Below are 27,648 nucleotides of genomic sequence, written 5' to 3'. Positions count from 1 at the left end.
GCCTTACGATACTGCTTTTACAGGGTAAAAGGAGCTATCTGCTACTATTTACCCTTACAGAAGAAAAAAAAAAAGGACTGGAATAAATGGCAGTTTTCATTTTATAGTTGCTCACTATTCACACAAAGGGCTTGAGAGCCCCACCCAGGACCCAACTTCAAACACATCCATGCCACCAACACATCTAAACGTGTATGAAGACAACTGAACGGTCCTTCCCTCAGCTGCCCACAGACTCACCATCCCCTCTCACTGGTGTCATCCACACTCTCAAATTTCATAATTCAAGGACATTAATGTAGACTAATCTTACAGTCAGATGTTTCCCCCTAAAAAGGGCCCAGAACAGTTTCTTCTACTCTTTCTAATAAGGATTTGCAGCATACCACAGAGAAAACCCTACTGAAATAAGGGAATTAAACCTAGGCAGGAATGAAAACGAGTTATAAGAACATTTGAGTTAAATATAGAATATAAAAGTTTGCCTTAGAGACGTCTGAGTGGTTTAGTCGGTTAGGCGCGTCCGACTCTCGATCTCAGCTCAGGTCATGATCTCACAATTCATGAGTTCAAGCCTTGAGTCTGGCTCAGCATTGGCAGCACAGAGTTTGCTTAGGATTCTCTCTCCCTCTCTCTCTCTGCATGTGTGTGTGTGTGTGTGTGTGAGCGTGTGCTCTCTCAAATAAATAAACATTAAAATAATAATAATAATAAATAAATAAAAGTTTGCCTAAACCAGTGGTTCTCAATCCTGACCTAGAGATTATCAAAAAACACTGATGCTTCAGTACAACCCCCAGAGATTCTGACATAATTGGCCTGGGGAGCAACCCAGGCATCAGGATTTTTAAGAGCCCTTCAGGTGATTCTAATGCCCAGGTAGGGTTCAGGGCCACGGCCTGGAACTGCAGCTTCAGTCTACTAACACAAAGAAGGCAAAGCCTTTCAGAAAGACATTTTAAAAATAAAAATAAAATTTGAAACTTGAAGTTTCAAAAATCTGACTAATGGGACTTTTCTTCTTCACATGGACCTATAGGTACAGAAGGCTTAGATTCGTACGACATTTGCTGTTAAAAAGGTAAGTCTGAGCAGATAAGTTTTTTATTGCTGTGTTCACCATCACAGGTGTCTGTGAACGGACAAGGCACTCCTTTAAAGAAAAATTTCAGAGGAACTGGAAAAGTACAGATCACGGGAGCACACAGTTCTCCAGGCCCAGCTCCTGCTGTAGCGCTCACACCGTCAGACATCAGAGAGCTGCAAAGCCACACAAAGCAGCTCACCAGCGTGGACTTGGCCTACTTTGGACTGACTCCTGCTTGGAAATTACTGGTATGATGAGACACCTTGCAGTTCACAGGATAAACACTTCATAAAGTACACAGGTAGAAATAACTTCAGAGTTATTAAAGCACAATTATTAGCAAAACTGTTTATTAAAAAATGTGAAACGCCATCTAATTTGTATGACCTGGGTTGAAGCATAAGGTCATTATTAGAGTATCGATGGAAAGGAGAAAGGGGCCTCAATTCTGTCTATTCTGCTTTATTGATGAATTAGAAAAACTTCAAATACAATGAAAAGTATTTAGGAGGATCAGAAGCATTGTTCACATTTTTATCCGTTACTTCTGCACCATGTAGTTGTCAAACTGATATAAAATGTTGACATGTTGTATGTCCTACACTGCATTTTATGTAGAAAAGCCTGCCTTAGGTCAGGAAAATTATTCTGCTACAAATATTTACAATCCTAACCAGAAGTGATATATCGAATATCAAGCCCATGAACATCTTTGAAAAGCTACTGTGTGAAATATCTTGCTGAATCAAGCACCCAGGAAGGGCACAAAAGCAACTGAGTCTTTGTTCTTCATGGGAGTTATTAATTAAAAGAGTAATGAAGAATTTTTACAGATAGATTTGTGCAAGCATGAAGAACCAGCTTTCTCTGGAAGCAATCGTCCCTTGTTTATTTCAAAGTGTAAAACTTGGCAGACACGGTCTGAATGTATAAAGGACACACAGGCAGTCCTTCTCTCTGACTCCGAGAGAAATGGCAGAGACTGAACACAAGAAAAATTATCACACTTCCTATAAAATAATTGATGATGGGAAACAATGGATTCGCTGAATGGTTGAGAGCATCTCACAGCCTGTGTCTCCCTCACAGCCCACAGCTAAGTGCTCCCTGATGTATTTTTTCACATGAACTCTAAGAAATGCTTGCAAGAAGTTTAGATTTTAAAATTCACACAAATGAGGTTTCCAGAACAGAAGAGTTGGGGGGAAAGACCCCCATCTCCCTGCAGTACAAGGAAAGCCTCAGGACGCCCCTCCTGGTAATGAGCCCACCCACACAAATGACAGAAGAGCCGAGGGTGGTCCCTGGTGCCCTCACCTCCCCTACAGATACTCACTGTGCTGTACTTTGCTGCTGGTTTTCTGCCACTTTCACTGAGACCTTTGCTTTGTCTTCATATTCAATTTAGGAATTCATTCAAATTCATTTTGTACTGAAGTTAGCTATTTACTTCTCAGTGTGACCCAGAATATAATGCAACTGTGTGTTTATAGTTCTGCAGACATGATAGGAGACTTGATTTGTGAGTAAATGTGTTTTGTCTTAGTGCCTGCAACATGCTAGCATTCATTTGTAGCAATATTTCATTTTAGCTATGTTGCTGCATGTACTTTTTAGGGATTGGTAAAATAGTATAATCAGAATTTAAGGTTTTCCACTGAATTTTAGGATAAAGTATCCTGCATTTTTGATCCCCAAATTTTTCCTCACAAGATGTGTTTAAAATTACTTGAAATAGATATTAAAAGATGTTTCCCCTTCGAAAAGGGGGAGGGGCTGTCTTACACAAATGCACATCTTCTATACCAGCAAACCTGTATTCAGAATCTTCTATGATAGAACATACCAGTGCTTATGAGGACGGGATAAGGGAAGTAAAGACGGAGGGAGGAAGGGAGGGGCAGGGGGATAGAGAAGGAAAAGAGAAATTTTCCTACAACAAAAATCAACACATACATTCTTTGGATTCCTATTACATTTATGTACATGTTTCACTGAACAGTATGGAACACAATTGGTAGAATGCTGTCAATGTTACTATTTTGTTTGTTCATTTTCTCTAATTTCTACTATCTGTCACAGCACTTTGAGGCTCTCCATGAACACTTTCTCAATTCTTTGGTGAACAGAGCCAAATATTTCACTGCCATTGAGAAATCTTTCAGAGGCTGGCCTACAAATCCCTCTTGATTTATCACTTACACGTTGTGAACAGGGGATGAATAGCTTTCTACTGGCTCATTTTCTGGAAGGGTCTTATTATGTTCCCTGAACACGTTTCACTTTCATTTGTTCGAACCAGTGGTTCTCAAACTTCGTCGTCATCAGAATCACCTGGAGGGTCTGTTAAGCCACCGGTTGCTGGGCTCTACCCCCGGGGTTTCTGATTCTGGTCAGCAAAGGTGGGAGCTGAGAATATGCACTTTCTTGTATGGATTTTTTTAAATGTTTTTTATTTATTTTTGAGAGACAGAGACAGTGCGAGCAGGGGAGGGTCAGAGAGAGAGGGAGACACAGAATCTGAAGCAGATTCCAGGCTCTGAGCTAGCTGTCAGCACAGAGCCTGATGCAGAGCTTGAACCCACGGACGTGAGATCATTACCTGAGCCAAAGCCGAACCTTAACCGACTGAGCCACCCAGGCGCCCTGAGAATATGCACTTTTAACAAGGTCTCACCTGATGCTGATGCAGCCGGGCTGGAGACCACAGTTTGAGAACCACCGGTTTAAGAAAGCACCTTAAAGTACTAGGAAGGCATTGTTCTAGGATGTCACAAGAGTTCCACTCCGTTCACTATCGGTTTGACCTTGGGCAAGTTACTTAACTCTGCTTTCCTTATTTCATTTTCTACAACTGAGGCGCCAGGTGGGCAGGCCTCAGAAAGAGTTGAGCAGGCAAAGAAATGCGAGAATGAAAATCCAAAGGCAGTCTGAAACAGCAACAACAAAACAGTGGGCCAGATTTAAGACTAAAGGACGCTGGAGTGGAGGAGGAGAAGGGAGCAAGAATGAACTTTACATGATGGCTGCCGGGAACCAACTGAGTAAAAACACAAATAAATAGTCCTACCTTCGAAAGAGTCTCAAAAGAACTTCTTGAAGGCCCCTTCTTGAAGGCCAGGGCCAGGCCCTCCACTAGTGCTCCATGTTTCTTCCGGGTTTCAGGCCCCAAGCCCCTGCGGTTCCTTTACTGTTCTCTTCCTATCAAATCTTCCACCTTCCTCTCTCTGCTAATTCCTTTCTACCGAGGTACCAGTGTGCTGGTGTCTCTTGTATCTAACAACGAAAAACTTTCTCTCTACCTTGCCCCCTCTCCAACTACCAACCTACCTCTTCTCCTTCCCTTCACAAACTCCACCCCAAAACAGTCCACAGTCCTTTGCTACTCAACCTCTGGGCCTCAGACCAGCACGATCAACATCACCTGAGAGAGTATCAGAACTGCAGAATCTTGAGCCCTCTTCCATTTATGCTATTTACCTGATTCCCTTCTTGCTTCGATAATGGAATTGATATCACTCCATTAATTTTCCCGGTCTGAACAACAACAATCCACAGCTATCTAACTGGATTCTACTCTCTCAACATTGAATTTACTGTAAAAAATATATTTCAAGATGTCTAGGATCAAAATATTAAATTTGGAATTCTCAATGATACCTTTAGATTTCCAACAGAATCTATAAAATCAAATCCAGACAAACAGCACGGCGTGTAAAAACACAGACAAAACCTGCAAAAATAAATATAACCCTACGTATAAGGGCCAAATTAAAGTTTACCACAGGTTAAACTATTCAAAAAAAATTACATTGACTAAAGATCCTAGAGCTCAAAGGTAGTTTGAACAGTTTTAGCTTTTGTTCCATAGATGAGAAGACAGAATTGTCACTCTCCATTTCTCCAGTTCTGGTCAAATTATGCACACATAGATCCCTCAACGGTAGGAGCCCTGACACTCACCCTCCTTGGTGAGTATATCCACCCCTAGGATGCTTTGGTCTTGCTCTCCTGCTCCTCTTCCAGCACTACCAAGGTTTCATAGATCCCCACAAATGACAGCAGCCAGGCCACTTTGATCCGGGTAATAACACTCACATAAACTATGTCTAAACTTCATTCAACAAATATCCCCCCCCCCCCCCCCCCCCCGCCGCACCCCACACCCACCCACCCACCACCTCATGCCAGGCACTGTGCTAACCTTAGAAATACAGCAGTGATGAGAAGAAGCACACTCCTGCAAGCATGGACTTTAGGTCCTATGGGGAAGACAGGCTGCTTAAACAATTATAATTTGGCTCACAAATGCTTTGAAAAGTACAGAATAGTATGGTTCCCCAGCAGGAGAATCTAATCTAGTCTAAGGAGGCAGTCAGCAAAGGCAAAAAGGGTATTAAAACTACATCAGAAAAAAAAGAATAGCTCACAACCAGACAAAAAGGGTTGGGAAAACATCCTACAGAGAGAAACAACACGTGTAAAAGCCTAGAGCTGAAAGAGAACAAGGTGATTTTGAGTAAATGAAAGAAATTTTGTGTGTTGCAGTGCAGAATGTGGAGGACATAGTGATGACAGGTTGGGCTAGAGAAGTAAGCAAACGCCAAGTAGTGGAGAAACTTGCAGCCTGTTTTAAGGGCTGAGGATTTATCCTGAAGTAAATGAGAAGACTTGAGTCTGGGCTGCAATCTCGATTGGAAATGGCAAGACTGGCACTGAAATGGAGAGAAGTGGAAAGAATCCAGAGATACAAAGTAGAGTCGCCCTAATTAACAGGTTACCTGGATGGACATTCAAGATACCTCCCTGGAACCCAGCACAGACAAGACGGTTGTGGCACACGGTGAGATCAGAGCCTCATACGAGGAAGAGGCAGGGCTGATGATGTCCACCTGGAACACTGCCCTCACTTGAGCCCAGCCTCTGAAGCTCCATGTTTCTTTTGGCCCCGTCCTCCCTGGTACTCCTGTGGCCCCATCCAGCTCCCTCTCTCCACCCCCATTCCTATGGGAGCCAGATCTTGTTATGATAACTGTGATGTTTACCTGTTTAAAAGATTGCCTTGTCACTATTAAAGCCATTCACTATTCTGAGCTTTTTTTAACCTTAATTTCTCTGTATGTTGATGGTCTCTAAAATCAGAAGATTAATTCCATTTTTATGTAATGAGTAAAGCATTTCTGATGTGTAATTATAAATGTACTTTATGTTGGAGGCTCTCATATTAAATTAGAGGCACATTTTCTGGCATTTATGTGCATTACGCATGTATGTTTCAAATCAATGGCAATTTTAAGAAAATTTCATCATATTTGATAATTTATATTATAAAAGCCTATGTAAAAACTAAGATGGGAAATACTCATACATTCATTTTCCATGCTCTTTGAGCATCTGTAAAACAGTGACTGCCCCAACATATAAATGCTGAGCTCCAAAACTGACTGGAAGTCATTTGTGATGTCTCTCCTCAGTATGTGGTTTGGGATAGGGTGGCATGGGACAGAGGATGAATAAGTCTGAATCAGAAAAGTAGCAGTAGTCAGGAGACAAAGACAAGCATCATACTGGATCTGGCTAGGTGCACATGGGCCACTAGGGTGTCCAGCCCCTTTCTGACCCCTGTCAACACGCAGCTAAAAGCCTTTTCCTGAATCCAGATTCAGGATCTGGGGCAGGTAATCAGAGTGCTGAAGATTCAGAGGAGAAAGCAGTGAAGGGGACAACAGGCAAGGAGGTGGACAAACTTAAGCACTATCAGCTAGAGGGGAGGGAAGCCCCTAAAGTCATCTAGTCAGTCAGTGGTTTCCCAGCATCTCAAACATAGAAAAGCTAAGTCCAACTAAAAATAATGGCGCCGCTGTGCACACCACCACCACCCACTCCCAAGCACTCTAGATATGAGCTCTGCATTCAGTGAACATTTACTAAATATATGTGGAAATCAATGAACTAATCTGGTTTCATTGTCTCACTTTCTTTTCACTATAGCCAGCTGCTCATCCATGGCCTATCTCTCATCTATGAAGACAATGAACATATAAAATTGTAGGGGGGAAAGCATATACCTGACACTTTATCTACTTCCCCCCTGTGAATGCCAAATTACTGTATAATTGCAACTGTCCAGATTCCCTTTGCCTGTACCACCTTCACACACACACATACACACTCAAGTCTTAATCCTAAATCTGTTCATTGAAGTTCAATGCCATTTTTCCCACTAATAAGGCCCCACCCGTTACTATGTCCTCTTTAATCCCTAGTCAACAATTATAAATATCCACTAACGCCTGTTAGTGGCCAGTCTCTATGCTCTACGTCTTCCTCATCTACCTACTCAGACACAATGGAAATTCTTCCCTAACATTATGAGGCCATCTTTAACAGGAAGTTGTTGTAGAACAAAAACATAGTTTTTCTCACTCATTTCCTCTTCTCTAGATCAAGAAGACTCTAGGCTAAAGAAAAAGTAGTGCTGCTCTAATTTATTCGTGACCTCCACCCCTTCTCTGCTCTACAAATTAGGATGTGCTCAGATATAAGGAAGAGAACACATGGAGAAAATGGCTTAAACCCTTGTTTATCTTTTTAAACATTCCTAATAAAGTAGTCGTAGAGTTGCTTTGACTGCTCAGCAAAGTCAGGAAGGACATGGGTTCTTTTCATCCAACTATTTCACTATCCTCAATGTGCTGGCATTAATTTCTCAATATTGCCTCACAGTTGCAAATTGGCTACCACAAATCCAGGCTTCGTATCTTTAACTGGCAGTGCTGCATGCCGGAAACAAGTGGCTGATGTAACCAAAAAAAAAAAAAAAAGAATTATTTTTAATTGCTCTCTTTCATGAGCCTCAATCTCTTCATACAAAGAGGCAAATCTTTATCAAAAGCTCAGAAGATTGCTTTTTACATTTCACTGGCCCCTGCCCAACCTTAGAACAATATTGGCAAAACAAACCTAAGCCCTTTATGGATTAACCCGCTGGGAATAAGCATGTTTCTTCCAAAACAAAATTGGAGTGCTTTACAAAGAAGTAGGAAGCTAGATATTGAGTAGACAAGTAACCACACCTGCCACACATCACCCAAAATGATTTTGAGAAATGTGTCAATGGATTATCTAGGTTTCTTTGACCCACCTCCCTTCCTTCCTCCCACTACTAAGGAGCATTTAAGTAAAATTACAATGTGGCAGAATTCTAAGAACAAGTTCTATTTATCCCTTCTGCGTACAGTCTAGTCCTTTAATAAATATAATAAAGAAGGATAGCTCTCTAAGAAGCTGTAGAAAAATAAATCAGAATAAAGACATAGCTGAGTTCCCAAAATGCTATATCAACTATATCATACTTTCTTATTTGTTTACTTTGCCATTTCAGCTCTGCTTTATTGAATTCTGGGTTGCTCAGGTGCTTCAATGGATAGTTGATGCTGTAAATTAAGTTCCCCAGCCTCTGTCAATCTGTCAAGAAGCATCTCATTCAATATTTATTGAGGGCCTGCTGTCTCTAAACACTTGAGAAAAGTTGCATATGTAAAGCAACACTGAAAATTCCAGTCAAGAATACCTGATAATCTAAGTATACCCAGGGGTGCCTGGGTGGCTCAGTGGGTTCAGCGTCTGACTTCAGCTCAGGTTATGATCTCATGGTTCAGTTCTTGAGTTTGAGCCCCTCTTCAGGCTCTCTGCTGTCAGCGTGGGGGCCTGCTTCAGATCCTCTGTCTCCCTCTCTCTCTCTCTCTCCCTCCCCAGCTCGTGCTCTCTCTCTGTCTCAAAAATAAAGGGAAATGTTAAAAAATTATAAATAGATCTATAATATAGTTTTGAAGCCAGGTATGGAGTTTTCTCAGAGTAAGTCACATCAGTCTTTGAAATTATATATCTTCATTTCTTAATGCTTATTTATTATTGAAAGAGAGAGACAAAGCGAGAGCATGGGAGCAGCAGATAGAGAGAGGGGGACACAGAATCGGAAGCAGGCTCCAGGTTCTAAGCTGTCAGTGCAGAGCCCAATGCAGGGCTCAAACTCACAAACCCGGGGATCATGACCTGAGCTGACCTTGGACACTTAACCAACTAAGCCACCCAGGATCCCCTCAAATTATATATCTTTAAATCACAGCTGGGTTCCTTCTTTTACTATCAACCTAATACCCCCTTTTGTTGGGTTTTGTTCCTTCCCCTTTAAGAGTGACTCTATTTATCTGAAGCCATCTATTTATTCTTCATTTCTCAATTTAAGCTAACAGGTGGAGAGACAATTACTTCCAAACATCTGTGCAGAAACGCTTTATCTATAGCTCCTGCTGTGAGTAAAACTGATTTTAATTGTAAGATATTTGAAGATTTCTCTCACAGGCACGGTAAGCACAAGTTTCAGTGTGAGAATAAGTTCTCACCTAGGTTCTCACTGTCAGGCACACTCATGTTCCAAACAAATCATGCACACCACCAGAGCAGCGGTATAAACAGACCCTTGGTGGTAAACAATGGTTTTGCTATCACAGATGTTCATAAGAGTCTATTTAAGATTACTGGAAATGTTTATGTGTGCGCCGTTATATTAATCATATAACCGCACATAAAATAATTAAGTCTATTGACTGTGTTTGCATTCATTGAGTACAAAGAGCCCATTACCTAGAAAGGCTCAAGAGAGACTAAAATGTGGCTATAAATTGTATAACACTATTTTCATTCAAATAATAATGAGATTTTAGTAACATCTGTGTATTAGGTAGGCAGGTTTTCCGGATAATACTCAAAAGTAACGTTAGTGAGTACCCAATTACCCACAGCAGTCATGTGGTACTCCTAATGTGACAGTCATAGTCTTTTCACGGCTCCTTTTCCTCTGCCCACCCCTGGAATGTTGGGACCTCCAGGGCCCCGAACCCCCAGCTCCGTCCTCCCTGCAAGTCTCATCCTTGGCGAGGACTTCAACTATTCCTTAAATGTCAGTGGATCCTAAGTCATGTCTATATTTCCAGCCTGCGCATCACCCCCTTTGACTCAAAAGACCATTCTTCCACCTTCCTTCTACATAATCCTTGTACATTCAGGGATTAGCCTATACTCAGAAACCCTGAACTTAACTTTTTATCCTATAAACTTCTTTCTGTGTTCACTTTCCAAATTCAAAGCACTGCAATAAATTCAATAAACGGGGATTGGAGACCTCATTATTCCAAATGCTTCTGCGTTCCTTAATCACTCTCTGACATCATTTACAAATATTTAAAGTGTCTACTCTGAAATCATTCCTATATGTCTGACCGCCTTTCAGTTCTCACTATCATATATTGATTTCAATTCATCATTCTTCATATGGGTTTTGGTAAATATGTTTAAAATTGGTCTCCTTCCTTCAAATCATTGCTATGGCCAGAAACACCTTCTTTGCTCCATGGCCAAGTGACAAATACTTATTAAGCACCTACTGTGTGTCAGATTTTGGGGTGGGCATTTTGTAGAGGGTGCTGAGCAAATCAAAGACCCACTCCTCAGTGAACTTAAACTCTAGCTCAGGAGATAAGGCAACAAGTAAGTAAACAAACAAATAATCCACAGGGGATATTTGGGTAAAGAAAAACTAGTGGGGAATGCCATGTGTATACAGTGGTCATTGAGGAGGTGTCATTTAGATGCTTTTTTTCATTTTTCTGTTTTTAATGTTTATTTTTGAGAAAGAGAGGGAGAGAGAGAGCTGGTGAGGGGCAGAGAAAGAGACACAGAATCCAAAGCTGTCAGCACAGAGCTCAACATGGGGCTCAAACTCACAAGCCTGAGATCATTACCTGAGCCAAAACTGGATGCTTAACTGACCAAGCCACGCAGGTGCCCCAATGAGGTGTTATTTAGAATAAGATCTCTAGGAAGAAAAGAAGCCAGCCACAATGAGAATCAAAGAGAAGAACATAACAAAGGTCCAAGGCTGGAAGGAAGCCCATGGTAGGTAGAGTCTAGTGCATAACGGGAAGGTTGTATGGGTCAAGGTCGGAAAGGTAAATAGAGGTGAAATCACCCACAGCATCACAGGTCATAATCATAAGTCTGAATCTAATGTGAAGCATAATTGGAAGCCAGGGAAAAGTTTTAAGCAAAGGAGTCACATGATCTGGTTTACATTCTTTACAAATCACCAGAATTGTTTCCCAATCCCAATATAAGGGTCAATTCTCTGCATCAAAAAAGTGGATGGCTCCTGATGAATGGAGCAACCACATGGTCCAGCTTGCTCTAGTGAGTCCTCGTTTCTACCTATTGTCCTAGTATAATTGTTAATATTTCCCTACTTTCGACTATCACAAGGGCTGTAGGGAGACCATAATTCGTACAATCAACTTACCTATTGGGAATAAAGTAAAACAGTCCTTGAGTTGACATTCAAGGCCCTTCTGAACCTGGTCCCAATTCACCTCTCTTCCTCTCTCCTGCATGATGTTCTGGTCACTTCTGAAATGTCACGCTGCAAGTATCCTAAATGGGACATGTATTCCTGACTGCCCTGCCATCGATCACGTTTCTGCCTTTTGCTGCATATTCTGTGACCACTGACTAGTATACAGATTCCTGAGGGCCAGACCTGAGAAGTGTTTCCAAAAAACAGGCAGAATGAATGGCTTCCTCCTCTGTGCTTTGTCAATATCTTTATTAAAGCATTTATCACACTGGTGAATTATTTAAAGGTTCCTTTTCCCTGCAAGAATGGTAGGTACTCATTGGCAAGGACAGCACCTCTTCTTTGTATTTTTTTGGGTCCTCACGACCCAGTGCATACCAGGCCCACACCTGGTCCCTGATATATGACTGCTGGATGAATTATTTAATATGAGTGTAACATAACACACACAGTAAAATAATAAAGTTAAGTATGATATTTTAAAGTTATTTTATCCAGTAAGCTTAAAACATTACTGCCTTCACATCTAGAGTACTTTCATTCTCCAACTCCATCCCAATGTCTAATGTAGCCCCATATATTAGGAAGTAACAATAAACTTTTCATGAACAACTACAAATAAAAACATCTTTATAGGACAAGAAGAAGTCTAGCTTTAGGAACCTAAACAATTTCTAAATAATTGTGAGGATGAAATAAAGCATAATTGGTATAACCACTGTAGAAAACAGTATGGAGACTACTCAAAAAATTAAACATTAGAAATATTATGTGATTTAATAATTCCACTATTGGATATTTACCCTGAGAAAATGAAAACTCTAGCAAGAAAAGATATATGCACCCCTATGTATTTTTTTCAAGTTTTCATTTAAATTCTAGTTAGTTAACATGGTAAAATTGATTTCAGGTGTAGAATTCAGTGATTCATCACTTACATATAACCCTGATGTTTACTGCAGCATTATTTACAATAGTCAAGAAATGGAAGCAACCTAAGTATATCAATAGACAAACAGATAAGGAAAATGTTACACACACACACACACACACACACACACACACACACACACAAAAGAATATTATGCAGCCATAAAAAGGATGAGATCATGCCATATGACATATGATTATACCCTAGAGGGTATACCTCCTAAAACCCCCTAGGGCATTATACTCAGTGAAATAAGTCAGACTGAGAAAGTAATTACCATATGATTCCACTCACAAATAGAGTCTTAAAACAAAACAAAAAAAAGAATAAACAAACAAAAAGTGGAATCAGAGCTTTGACAAAAAACTGATGGTTGCCAGAGGGGAGGGGCCCAGGAAACTGGGCCAAATGGGTGCAAAGGGAAGGAGATACAGGGCTCTAGCTGTGGAATAAGTCGCAGAAACAAAAGCTACAGCCTAAGGAATACAGTTGATAATGTAATAACAACATAACAGGACAGATGGTGGCCATACTTATGGTGAGCACAGCATAACATATAGAGCTTTGGGCCCAAATCTAATGTAGCATTGTGTGTCTACCATACTCTTTTTTCTTTTTTTAGAGAGAGAGAGTGTGTGTGTGTGTGAGGGGAAGAGGGACAGAGGGACAGAGAGAAAGAATCTCAGGCAGGCTCCATGTACAGCCCGGTAGCCCAACGCGGGGCTTGATCCCACGACCCAGGGATCGTGACCTGAGCAGAAGTCAAGAGTCAGACACACAGCTGACTGAGCCACCCAGGCGCCCCTATATTCATTTTGTTTAAATCAAATTAAATTAAACATAAACAATAAAAAACAGAATGATATATTATCAAAAGACAATTTCATATACTCACCACTCTTAAGCAATCCTGAATACACCCTGCTCAGAAGAAGTTTTTGACGTAATTGCAGAACCTCAGATTCCAAGGCTTCGACTCTGGGCCTCCACACTGACTCCTGCTCAGACACCGCCTTGGCAAGGTGCTCTGTGTACTCTCTGCTGCTTTTGCCTGCTGGTTTTGAGCGGATAATGGCCACAGCCAGAGCCAGCTTTGAGGTTCTCAAATACCATGCTTGATCATCCATCCTGGCTTTTGTCCCTATGATTTAATAAGAAAAAAAGTTACAGAAATTCATTTTAACTTTTGCAGTGCATTTCATTTGTTCAAAATTGATTTTGCAGAGTACCACTAATTAGTAAGTTTGTAATACAACTTGACACCAAGTAACAGAAAAAAAAAATTGCTCAGGAACTGAAAAGAGTATGAAAAATATGCAAAAGTAAAATGCACACACATGCATATTAAGTGTATTAAAATTCAAGACAGTAGGTTCAGACAGTCTGACAAATTCTTGGGGTGGAAAAAACACACATTAATTCATTTAGTGTTTTCTAACCAGAGGCACACACGAGAATCTCTAAAGGAGTTTTTTAAATAATATACATTTACATCATTTGGTTCCAACTCCCCAAAACTCAGATCTAGCAAATCTGGCATAGGCGCTAAGGCTTTTACATTTTGAAAAGAATCTACTCTGCAATCAGACCCAATAAATTAAATCACTTATTTAAATGGAAACCCTTCTGCTCCAACTGATTCTTGCTAAGACTTACAGTCCCTGCTTCCCAATTCTGCATTCCTTCTCAAACCATTACCTACTTACTACTATTCCTGCCTTTAACCAGGCTCCTCGGATGATGCTGAGAACAATCTATAAGATATTTGCATCATTTAAATTGTGGCTTTGATCTGATTCTGTGCCTCCAAAAATTCCCAACTGCCACCATGAGCGTACTTCTCCAAATCAGCCCTGCATCACAGTCTAACCATAGGAATGTATCTGTGAGGACACACACTGCCGTCACTGGATGAATACCACCATCAGTGCTGAAGTATAAATCCCTCGTGGACCCCCCACAAGGGGGAGATTTGCACATAAAATGCGCTACACAAAAATTTGTAATGAATAGCACAATGGTCCAGAAAATTTAGGACTTTGGTTGCCACAACTATTCTACTAACAAGTGCAAATTCTTTACTCCACATTGTACGCTTTATTTTCTTCCATTTCTCAAGCCTATCCTTCCACTGACATTAAATCATACTCATACAATCAGATACACACAGCTTCAGCTCATTCCCATTCACATCTCTGTTCTGGAATTTTCCCCAGTTGTGATACCATGACTCTCACAGCTGCCAAGGTCCTGCTGTGCATCCTTCAAAGAACGCTTCCTACACCACCATATCAAATCTTCCCAGATTTATTACCACCCACAAAACTATATACCTATCTGACATTCTAGAGTTTACACTGAAAATACACTCTCTAATAGGAAGCATAATGCTGTTTTATTATAATTAAGAACAACACAGAAATGTATGTATGATATGCTCATTACAGAATAATTTACAGTTGAAAATGGGGAACAACAACCAAATAGTTAATAATGATATAACCAATCATATGAAAACTACCTTATCAAATAGAGTTTTCAGAGATATTCTTTATTAGCATGGAAAGTACTAATGATAAGTTGACTATAAAAAAAGTGAGGGAATAAAACTATATATGTGGTAGGATATGAATTATACAAAAAATGGGAAGTACAAAAATATAATTTTTTGGTAAATTCTACTGTAGAATTGAATTATTGATTTTTATTTTCTTAAAGATACCTTTCTGAATTTTCCTAATTTTTATCAATGAACATAGATTATAATTAGAAAAAAATTATGAAAACTAGATTTCCAAAAGAAGGAAGAGCTGCTATGCTTTTAGCCTTTCAGAGCTGTGTAATACACCCCAGGACTAACTACTGTTAAGATCGACAAACTAATTACAATTATAGCTCCACATGTTTTAGCTTTCACAGCAACCATTTCACTTGGCTGGTTCGTCCCTCATCTGATGTGTTAGCAATGGTGAACAGTAGACTCTGCCTCTCAGTGCTGCAGGAAAGCACCTGTGTGCAGCGAGCACAGAGCATGGATGACCCTCTCCAGAGACATGGGGCTACTTCGATACCTGGGTGGCTCAGTCAGTTAAGCCTCTGCCTCTTGGTTTTGGCTTAGGTCATGATCTCAAGGTTTGTGGGTTCGAGCCCAACATCAGACTCTGCACTGATCATGTGGAGCCTGCTCGGGATTCTCTCTCTTTGCACCTCCACTGCTATCTCATGTGCTCTCCTTCAAAGTAAATAAACAATTAAAAAGAAGATGTATGCCTACTATCAGATGTAACAGACCTAACAAAAAGTAATAACGATAATGAAAATAATAAGTAACTTACTGAGATTCAGTTGTGAATGGTGGGAATTCAGGCTAAAACTCAAAAGAAAAAAAAAACCTGTGTATTGCCACAAGACAACAAAGTTCTCTGAATAGCAGAAACAGTAAACTCCCTGTCATCTTGCAAAGATATTTAATTAATTGATTTAAGCAAGCAGATTAATTAAATGCTCTTATTTTTAAGTTATCACATGTGATTTGTTAATAGTCTTCAAACTGCTGAATATCAGTCAACGACATAAAAAGATCAAATTATAAAGTCCTTCTGGATTGAAACTATCCCAGGGTCACTTGTTTGAACATTAATTAGAACTGTACCACAAGCGAACAGAAACAATTGCTAATAGATATGTCGGTACAGCTTCCTACTATATAAATTACTCTCAAAACACAGAATTACAACCTACAGCCCGACAGAACCAGGCTTTTTAAACTGCTTCCTTGTGTTCTGGAGTATGCGTGTGTGTGTGTGTGTGTGTGTGTGTGTGTGTGTGTGTATAAACATGTACGGTTTTTATCTAAGGATGGCATTCTTATCCTCGAAGTGCCATTTGCAAGGCAAAGCTAATTCTATTTCCCCTGAAAATTCATGGAAAAAAAGATGAGCTTCCCAAACATATTCTCTACTTAACTGAAGAAAGATCAGTAGTAACTTTCAGAAAGCCTTTTTAAAATTGAATTTATGCTCAAATAATTGTTGTAAATAATTAAAATGAACATTTAATGTTCCCCAAGAAGGTATTTAGTGTCTCTGAATTCTTAACAGCAGAAAACACAAAATTTAACAGTCTTTTTGGAACACAACATCAGTTCAAATGAGCTTTCTTTTTCTTCACAATTGGGAACAGACCTAACCATGGCCAAGTCCCCCATAAGGCTACAGAAAAATCGAGTCACATTCTTTAGGACCCCTGTATTCTTCTTCAGGCAATGGATGCAGAAATGGCTATTCTGTAAAGTTTGGCAATGTTTATCTGCTCTATTTCTCCTACCCTCATTTTCCCCTATCAAACTTTGTATCAACTAACCAATTCTCTGAACTGTCAAAACTGTTTTGAATTATAATCCTGAATTCTTTTTTTTAAGATTTTATATTTTTAAGATTTTATTTATAATCCTGAATTCTAAAGTTTGATCATCTCCAAGATCACTGATGAAAATTCCATAAAATAAAAAGCCCCAGGTAATTTCTATATAAGAAGTGAAATTTTAAATTTAGGTAACCATTCAGAATATTTCCCTTACAAACACCTCAAAATATGTATCCCTCTTTAGGCCAGCAATACAAGTTTGAAGAGTTTGTCTTAAAAAAAAGGATCAGAACTATATGCAAAACTTTTTGCCCATAGATGATCTTATAGGATTATTTATAACTACCAAAACTAAACAAAACCTGTCACCAACTCTTACATTTAACGACATAAATGCATTAAATTGTGACATAATATGTGATTGAATTGAAAATGCTTTTTAAAAAATTTAAAACTATGTGAAAATATTTCCTACATGATGTTAACTACAGAGTAAGCAAAAAACAGTAAATGTACTAAAACTGGAAATTTGGAGAGGAATACACAGACTGAGATTGATATCTGATAGATTAAGAGACAGGAAGGGGGAGGGAAGGAAAGAGGGAAAGAAAAGAAGTAAGAGGAAAAGAAAGAAGGAGGGAGTTAGATTAGGGTTATTCCAAAACAAACAAAAAAACAAAAAACAAACCAAAACACTGTGAATTGAGTAAGTCTGATTTCACTTTCTTTTTATACTTTTCGGCAGTTTCCAAGTTCTCCACAATAAACATTTATAAAACATGTTATATACAGCAGAAAAAAGTCTAATACTAATCGTATAAAAACATTTCCTTTACTATATTTTTCAAATTTATGTTATGTGAAAAATGAAGATGAGTTTTGCATGAAGCCTCAAGTCTACACCTGTCATTTCAGGGTTGTGATGAGTAGCTCCAGCCTGTAGAATTCCCCTCCTCAATTCGGAGACATATTTAACTATAAAATACACCAACATTCAACTACAGCCTGACAGGAGAGTGCGCTAAGAATGAAATTACAACCACTAAACATACTCAGAACTTTTAAACTATGAGACTACCTTCAGAACTGAGGAAGCACGGTCAATGGAATGAGCATTCTGTCCCATAAGTTCTCGAATCTCCAACCCTGATCAGCTTTCCCCAAATTCCACCAAGCCTGTGGACCTCAGACCTTTTCATGTCCACAAGTAGATGCATGCTCCTTCATCCAGATGTGTTTGGTGTTACTTCTACGCATCCAAAGGACACCATGGATTTCGGAGGTGGGGAAGAAAACCTTTATTCAATATGACCAACCCAGGCTACTAGCCATTTTACTCCCAATGCCATGAATGCAGACTAGCTACTAAATACTTAAATGAATACATGAGTGAGTGAGTGAGTGAGTGAGTGAGTGAGTGAGTGAGTGAATTAATGAATGAATACATCAGTTTAGGTCAGGCAGTCACAAAAGACTGCTTGATCAGCTCTTAACCCTGGCTTTCATTAGTAAGTCTGTTAATTACATACTAGGGAGCATGGCACTAGAGGGAGAATGGATTAGGAGCATAATTTTAAATAAACCTGAAGGATGGTATCTGTCTCTCTTCACTCTGTGACACATCCTTGCTTGACTACTTTCAGTGAATATCCTCCCTCTAAACTTACACCTTTCTTCAGTATACCCTTAAACTTTCACCAAAATAATTCTTGAGTAAAGAAAATACAAGAGCAGCATCCAGGTGGTTCAGTCTTTTATCATCATCTCCCGGTTCTTGAGTTCAAGGCACCTGTAGAGCTCTGCCCTGACAGTGCAGAGCCTACCTGGAAAACTCTCTCTCTCTCCTTTTCTCCCCTGCCCCTTCCCTACTTGTGCACTCGCTCACATGATCTCTCTCGCGCGTGCTCTCTCTCTCTCTCTTTCAAAATAAATAAATAAAAATGTTTGGCGCACCTGGGTGGCTCAATTAAGTGTCCAACTCTTGACTTCAGCTCAGGTCATGATCTCATAGTTCATAAGTTCAAGTCCCACATCCGGTTCTACACTGTCAGGGTGGGGCCTGCTTGGATTTCTCTTTGCCTCTCTCTCTGCCCCTCTCCTGCTTGCTCTGTTTCTCTATGTCTCTGTCTCTCTTTCTCTTTCTCTCTTTCTCTCTCTCTCTCTCTAAAAATGAATAAACTTAAAAAAATTATATAAAAAAAGAAAATACAAGAAAACTAAAATCTAGTTCATGCACAGGTTTATATGAGAGGGTAAGATATAGGGAAAAAAGCCAGATTTTACATCATGTAAACCCTACAATAAATATTTACCTTCCCCATAAGTCAAGAAATGGAAGAACATTCCCTAAATCACTGAGAGGAATACGATAGGACAAAATGAGTACAGAAGGAAGTCTCTGTGTATTATGATGATGGAATATGCAATTATCAAATATCAGTCCAGGGCGAAGCAGAGTTCTGGCAATGTCAGTACAGGAGATATTACAAGACTTTTTGGATAATTAGTTTCAGTAAAGTTTGGACAAGGTCTGACATCTTGTTTTTGGATTAGATCCAGCTGCAAAAGTCTCGAATTATTGTTATGGCTTCAGCACACACTTACTGTGAAGTGCTCAGCAGATTAACATCATGTGAAATTTCACATTAAAGAATCAAGAGTTACTCAAGATTTCAAATCTCTCCATTCAATTATTAAGGGGGCCTTTAAAAGCCTTCCCAGCATAGAGAATCTGTTCAGGACAAGAGGTGAGTAAAGATAAAAGGACGTTTTCTTTTCTTTTCTTTTCATTTCCATCAAAACAACTATCTATCATTTTCCTCTGGCTGAAAAAGTTAACAAATCCTAGATTTTAATTGTCTCCAGAGTCTCTTCACATTGTGTTCTTTTTATGCAAGTACCCACCCTCCCTTTTGATGCCTCAATGCTTTTTCCCCCCACAGACAAGACTTTCTCTAGATTCCAGCAAGGAATGTTGTAGAATTTCACGTGGGAAAAATGCAGCACACACATTTTGTAAGTCAGCAGAATGTACACTGATTCAGAAATGCAGAGTTATGTACATATAGCATAATCCTCAACCATCTTCCACTGCATAAATTCTCAGAAGGGAAAAGGACCTGATATCTACTATTAACACATATTTTACATATATAATTCAGAAACTGTAGATGCTTCCTAGTTACACTGGTATTCCACACACTGATATGAACATAATCCTTACCACCAAAACAAATCTCTTATTCTCACTGAGTATATTAAAAAACTCTGAGAATCCACAGAATTCAAACCCACAACCTCTACAAATTTGGAATTTTTATTTGGCTATTATACTCTGGAAAAGAAAAAAATTATGTGTCATAAAATGAGGAAGACTCTAGGATGAAACCAGAAGCCAAAGAAACAACCAGAAGATGCAACTGAGAGAGGGTCAGCCAGTTCCAGGGGAGAGGAGCAGCTGGCTTCCGGAGCCGCACTGAGCCAGCACCTGAGCTGCAGGGAAGACTAAGAACAAGCAAGGGAGCTGTGAGGCTGAGTCCCTGGAAGAAATAACAGCCCTATCCAAAAAAGTCCCATTTTGCAAATGACACATTAAGAAATCAGATTTGTTTTCTAACTACTATAACATAATGCCTTCTATACTTCCCATCTGTGTACACTTAAGACATGAAGTCAAGAAAGTGTAAGAAGCCCCACAGAAACATTTTCCTCAAGGCCGAAAAATGCCTCAATTCTCATCTATCTCCCTCATTGAAATCTTACCAAGATCACCACTGCGAATTTCAGAGAGCAACTGACAATGCTTCATTCTTCTGAAAGGCTTTATTTTACAAATAAATCTAATACTTTTGTTACATTCTACTTAGATTTACATTTATTATTTAACGTTTAATTTTGAGAAGAGAGAGAGCAAGCAGGCAAGCAACAGAGAGAGAGGAGGGTGGGGAAACGCAGAATCTGAAGCAGGCTCCAGGCTCTGAGCTGTCAGCACAGAGCCCAACGTGGGGCTCAAACCGATGAACCATGAGATCATGACCTGAGCTGAAGTCAGACACTTAACCGAAAGAGCCACTCAGGCGCCCCTAGATTTACATTTAATAACGTTGCCTGGGTGCTTCAGTCAGTTAAGCTTCTGACTTTGGCTCAGGTCATGATCTCACAGTCCCTAAGTTTGAGCCATGCATTTGGCTCTGTGCTAACAGCTCTGAGCCTGGAGCCTGCTTCAGATTCTGTGTCTCCCTCTCTCTCTCTCTCTGCCCCTGCTTGGGGGGGTGGTTCTCTCACTCTCTTTCTCTCTCAAAAAATAAACAAACATTAAAAAGTAACAGAATTCTACTTTTATTAGCCTAAAATAGCCTCTTAAAAAGAGGGAAGGCTTCACAAATACTGAGACATTGATTCTCAACATCTTTTCACACATGAGGTCCTCTGAATTTTTGTTGCTTTAAACTCAGCCCCTCTACATGCTCCAGACAATAAACACACAGAGCCTATGTTGTAGGTAAGCCATCACTGAGGACTTGTCTTCAAGCTTTCATCTACACTGTCTGCTGCCACCTGCTCTTGCCCAGACTCTCAACCTAGTCCCATGGCATTGTAGCCTCCGAAATCAGACACAACACAGAATGTGCATCCTGTATCAATACAATGCTCTTCTCCACCAAAAACCTGTCAGTTCACTGGATTCATGTTACCTACCTCCAGCCCCATTGAGTACCACTACAACCCCTAACCAACTAAGGACTATCAGAAGAAGCTGCAGGCCATTCCAGAAGATCAACACAACAAAATGCAGCATAAGGCACATGTCTCTGGCATAGGTGATGGCATCTGGAGCAGGAATTGGCCCCCAGCTTTCCTTCCACCATTGCAACCAAGACCTACCTCTAGTCATGTAACAGGAACCATTCAAGGTCAAAAGTGTCAGCAATCCTTTGGCCTAACTTTTGTCTACTTTTCCCCGGGGAAACTATATCATACTTCCCAAACTCCCTGTTTCTTCTACCCATCAGAACTTGCTGTTCACCTTAAAATTTAGATCTGACCAACCTGAGATTACCAACCCAAATTCACGACAGCCAAGAAATGGCCTCAAAATGACACCATGGCCAAGCTTGAACTTTGGTGCCCATGGAAAATATAGCCAGAACAGCACTGCATGGGTACCTTTTTTTATTTGTTTTTTTTTTTTTTTTTTAAGTAATGCCATTTGTATTAAGAATTTCTGGGGGCGCCTGGGTGGCTCAGTTGGTTAAGCATCCAACTTCAGTCCAGGTCATGATATTGCAGTTCATGGGTTCAAGCCCTGCATCCAGCTCTGTGTGATAGCTCGGAGCCTGGAGCCTGCTTCGGATTCCCCTTCTCTCTCTATGCCCCTCCCCTGCTCATGCTCTATCTGTCTGTCTGTCTCTCTCTCTCTCTCAATTAGAGATTTAAAAAATTAACAAAAAATAATTTCTAGAACCTTTTTAATATGATATTTTTTAACCAAGAAAAAGGTCTTTTATTGAAAATAATATCAATATATTTCATCTTATAAATGGGATACTCATGGGGTGTCTGGGTGGCTTACCCCAGACAGTTGAGCATCCGGCTTTGGCTCAGGTCATGATCTCATGGTTCATGGGTTCGAGCCCACAGGTAGCTCAGAGCCTGGAGCCTGCTTCCGATTCTGTCTCCCTCTCTCTCTGACCCTCTCCTGCTCACAGTGTCTCTCTCTGTCTCTCAAAAATAAAAAAAAATTAAAGTAAAAAAACATAAATGGGATATTCAAAGGACAGTAACTAGCCTTAGCTGTATCACTGTTCTGTTTTACTCCAGGGTAATCACTTAAAGTCATCTGTTTAAGCCATAGGAATTTCTCAAAGTAGCTCATGCCATAAAAGAAATTCAGATCTTTAACTCATCAGACTTTTTCTATGCCTAAATCTCTCTGTCCTTTCAATTACTATAAGAAAATAGTCAGAGTTTACTGAAATAGAGAAAATAAAGGAAATTCACTAATTTACACATATTATATCAAAAGAAAACTTCTACCTAGATGCTCTACCTAAGTTATTTGATTTGTGTCTGAAGGGCTAAATTACAAATATGTAAGGTAAGGTAATTAACTGTTTTCAGACAAGGATGGGTTGAAAATACAAATAGCAAACATAAGGAATGCCTCTATCAGACAAAAGAAACTTCATGACAAGAAAATATTACCAGAGATTTAGAGAAACATTTCATGATTTAAAAAAATTCAATTAATCAGGGAGATGAACAATCCTAGATGTGTATGCACATAATAGCAGTAACAGAACCTCCAAATACATGAAGAAGAAGTGAAAGAACGTTAGGGAGAGTGACAAACGCACTCTCAGATGTGAAGATTTCAACACACTTCTTTCCGTAACAACCAAATTGTGAAGTGTAATGATGATGATATAAAAGATTTGAAAAATACTACCAATCATCTTGAACCAACTGGTGTTTATAGAACTTATGCCTTATAAACGCAGACACATACATTCTGTTGAAGTTCACACGGGACATTCACCAAAGCAGATCATATGTGAAGACAAAGCAATTCTCATTAAATTTCAAAAGATTGAAATCTTACAAAACATGTTATCTAACCACAAGAAAAATAATTAGAAATGTCTAAAAAATCTCTCAAATATTTGAAAACAAACCATACATTTCTAAAAAAATAGAGGACCAAGAAACAATTATAAATATAATTACAGTGTATTTCAAACTGAAGGATAATGAAAACACAACTTATCAAACTTTGAGAGGAAGCTAAAAAATAGCTTGTAAAAAATAATAGCTTCAAATATCTATTTTATAAAAGAGAAAAGTTTTAAATTCAATGACCTACATTTCTACATTAGAAAATTAGAAAAACAATAGCAAAAAACAGAGGAAGTAAAAGGAAGGATAGTATAAAGATATAACCAGAATGCAATTAAATAGGAAATAGCAATCAAGAAAACTAAGAAGGCAAAGTTAATTTTTAAAAAAGATTAATAAAATTAATAAATATCTAGAGGACTTATCAAGAAAAAAGAGAAATAGCACCATCATACCAAGATCAGGAATAATAGAAGGAACTTTTCTATATATCCTATAGCAATTAAAATGCAAATGCAAAATTATGAAAAATAATAAAACACCTAGCAATAAACTTTATGAAAGAGGTGAAAAACCTGTACTCTAAAAACTGTAAAACACTGATGAGAGAAATGAAAGACAACACAAACAAACAGAAAGACATTCCATGCTCATGAATTGGAAGAACAAATACTTTTAAAATGTTAATACTACCCAAATCTACAGATTTAATGCAATCTCATTTTTATTAAAATACAAGAGCATTTTTCATAAAACTAGAATAAACAACCTCAAAATTTGTATGGAACCACAAAAGACCCCAAATAGCCAAAGCAATCTTGAAAAAGAGAAGCAAAGCTGGAGGCATCACAATTTTGGACTTCAAGTTTTATTACAAAGTTATAGTATTCAAAACAGTCTGGTACTAGTACAAAAATAGACACATAGATCACTGCAAAAGGACAGGAAGCCCAGAATCAAACCCATAATTAGATGGTCAATTAATCTTTGATAAAGGAGACAAGCACATGCAATGGGAAAAAGACAGTCTCTTCAACAAATCATTTTGGGAAATTGGACAGCTACATCTACATACAAAAGAATGAAACTGAACTCCTTTCTTGCACCAAACAAAAATAAATTCAAAATGGATGATGCACCTAACTGTATCACTTGCAACATGAAAATCCTAGAACAGAGCACAGGCAATAATTTCTCAGCCATAATAGCAACTTTCTAGATACGTCTTCTGAGGCAAGGGGAAACAAAAGCAAAAACAAACCACTGAGACTACATCAAAATATAAACCTTCTGCAAAGCAAATGAAACACACACACACAACTAAAAGACAATCTACTGCAAATGACATATCTAATAAAAGGTTTGTATCTAAAAATATATTTTAAAAAATGTATATAACTGAAAATCCAAAAAACAAATAATCCAATTTAAAATGGGCAAAAGGTGTGAACAGACATTTCTCCAAAGAAAATAGATTGCCAACAGATACATGAAAAGATTCTTAACATCACTCATAATCAGGGAAATGCAAATCAAAACCACAATGAGGGTATCACTTCACACATGTCAGAATGGCTAAAATCAAAAATACAAGAAACAACAAGTGTAGGCAAGGATGTAGAAAAAAAGGAACCCTCACACACTGTTGGTGGTAATACAAACTGGTGCAGCCACTGTGGAAAGCAGTGTGGAAGTTCCTCAAAATATTAAAAATAGAACTACCCTATGATGCAGTAATTGCACTACTGGGTCTTTATCCAAATAATATGAAAACAGCAATTCATGAGGATATATGCAACCTTATATTTATTGTAGCATTCTTCGCAATAGTCAAACTATGGAAGCAGTGTAAGTACCCATTGATGATCAATGGATAAAAAAGACATGGGGTGTGTGTGTGTGTGTGTGTGTGTGTGTGTGTGTGTGTGTGTGTGTACAATGGAATATATACATATGTGTGTGTGTGTGTGTGCACGTGTGTGTTTGTGTGTGGAGAGGGGCAGAGAGAGAACCCCAAGCAGGCTCTGTGCTGTCAGTGCAGAGCTCAATGCAGTCGGGCTCAGTCCCACAACTGTGAGATCATGACCTGAGCCAAAATCAAGAGTCAGATGCTTAACTGACTGAGCCATCCAAGCACCTCGGAATTAAAATTTTTACAAAACTCATGCAAAATTATGAACAATCTATGTTAATAAAGTTGAGAACTTACAGTGAAATATACTGACCAACAATGACAAAAGAAGACAATTCTCAGTAGCCCTCTTGCTGGGAGCCATTTCTGAAATAAGGCAGGTTTGCACGGTGGGGGCTTCCCGCTGTCAGATGGCGACCGACATCTACACTCACTCATTTCTGCTTGAGCACTGACCCCCAGGGCCCCTGGATGACTGGTATCAGACCTTGTGAAGGAACTTATAGGAGTTTCTTCTTTTGTGATTATAGGAGCAAATATTACATTTCCCGGGAAACCTGGTTTTCTTCCTCTTGAGAAAATAGGCTATTGACCCCTGCTCACAAAAGAACTAACTCTTGCTTGAATGCTAAAGATACCTTCCTTCCCCAAGTGATAAGTATCTAGTCACCTACTTCAATCACTATTGATAAATATTATGCATGAGTCTTCTACCAACCTATGTTCTGGGAAATTTTTACATACCAAAGATTTTGTCATCAGAAATCATTGTCTAAGGCAATTGCCACTCCTGTTTTGTACCTCATACATTTTTTGCATAAAGCTGACTCTCGGGTCAGAGGAGAGATGCCTGCCTGGTGATCTCTTGCTCCTTTTCACCAACACCATCCATCCTTCAGGGAGCCCTAGACCTGCTGGAGCTGGACTCCAGCACCCTCTACTAAAGAAATAGAGTATTTATTAAAAATCTCACCATACTCAGGGTGCCTGTGTGGTCGGGTAAGCAGTTGGCTCTTGATTTCAGCTCAGGTTATAATCTCATGGTTCGAGCCCCTGCTTTGGGCTCTGCACACTGGCCCACAGGGAGCTTGCTTGGGATTCTCCCTCTTTCCCTCTCTCTCTGTCCCTCCTCCACTCATGCTCACCCTCTCAAACTAAATAGGCTTAAAAAATAAAAATAATAAAATACTAAAACATAACAATTTAAGAATACAGCATATAATACATATGACATACAAAATACGTGTTAGTCAACTATGTTATCAGTAAAGCTTCTAGTCAAGAGTAGGCTATTAGTAATTAAGTTTCGGGAGAGTCAAAGGTTATATTCAACTTTTCAACTGTGTGGTGAGATCAATACCCCCACTTCCCACATTGTTCAATGGTCAACCATATACACATAATAGAACTATTTTTTTGTAAGGATCTCAAAAGCCCTTTAAAGATAAACAAGGTTGGAATTAGGGTGCTATTTATAAAATTCATATCAGAACCTGAGCACTAAATGGTACAATGTGTTTTAGCAAAAACTTATACGTCACTTAAGGCATAAGCCAAAGTCCATTTCTTCCAGAAAGCCTTTTCTAACCATTTCAGCCCATAGTAATTCTCCCTTTTCCCAACAACTAGAGTACTTCCCACCTGAACCACCGATACTGGCTCTTAATCAATAACCATTCTCCTTTTGTCTTTTCTTTCTGGTAGGATTACGTTCCCTGCAACTCAAGGCCTGGGTCGCCTCCCCCCTTTTCACTCCTCCACCAAATCGCCAAGAGGGTCTGAATAAGTAGGTATGTTCTCAATTGGATTGGGTAGCAGAGGCACCCAGGCCCAGACTTCAGAATGAAGGGACTGCAAGCTGAACCCAGCTCTGCCCTTTGCCAGTTGAATGACAAAGTAATTTCTGCATCTCACATTACCCATTACATAAAAAATATATTAGTCACATTCTCATATTGCAAATCGTGTAAGATAGTTCCTGGCATATGGTGAGCACTCACGGATTGTTGTAATTATCACTACTAGTACCGGTACTACTATTACAGCTATGCCATTATACTACCATATTTGGAGGGGAGAAATGAGACTTGCAGCCACATAATTCCTAATATTTTGCTCTCCTACCCAATTTTATTAGTTTAACCATTACATTGATCAATGTCTCCTTGACATCCAATTAGTAAGCTTGAATCCAAATGCAGTTCTGGTATAACTAGAAAAACAATTTGTCAATTCTGTGCCAAACTGTTCACTTCCCTAGACAAGGGTAATTTTTTACTTAACAAAAGCTTTTATCATAATTGTTGTTATTAATTAAGAGTTTACATTGG

At 39.2% G+C, this 27,648-nt stretch overlaps 1 protein-coding gene across 1 annotated transcript in view; it reads right to left on the bottom strand.

The window, feature by feature from the left end:
- Positions 1-27,648, bottom strand: part of MEI4 (meiotic double-stranded break formation protein 4) — a 211,541-nt gene that overhangs the window by 169,345 nt on the left and 14,548 nt on the right. Inside the window, exon 2 of the mRNA XM_029944995.1 lies at positions 13,322-13,567. Within this exon, the coding sequence (XP_029800855.1) occupies positions 13,322-13,553 (232 nt within the window). The 5' untranslated portion in view covers positions 13,554-13,567. The remainder of the gene's footprint in view (positions 1-13,321; positions 13,568-27,648) is intronic.

This window comes from Suricata suricatta, chromosome 7 (genome assembly GCF_006229205.1).
Source record: "Suricata suricatta isolate VVHF042 chromosome 7, meerkat_22Aug2017_6uvM2_HiC, whole genome shotgun sequence".
Taxonomy (NCBI): Eukaryota; Metazoa; Chordata; class Mammalia; order Carnivora; family Herpestidae; genus Suricata; species Suricata suricatta.
Note: the sequence above shows the minus strand (reverse complement) of the source record. Positions and strands in the feature narration are given on the sequence as shown.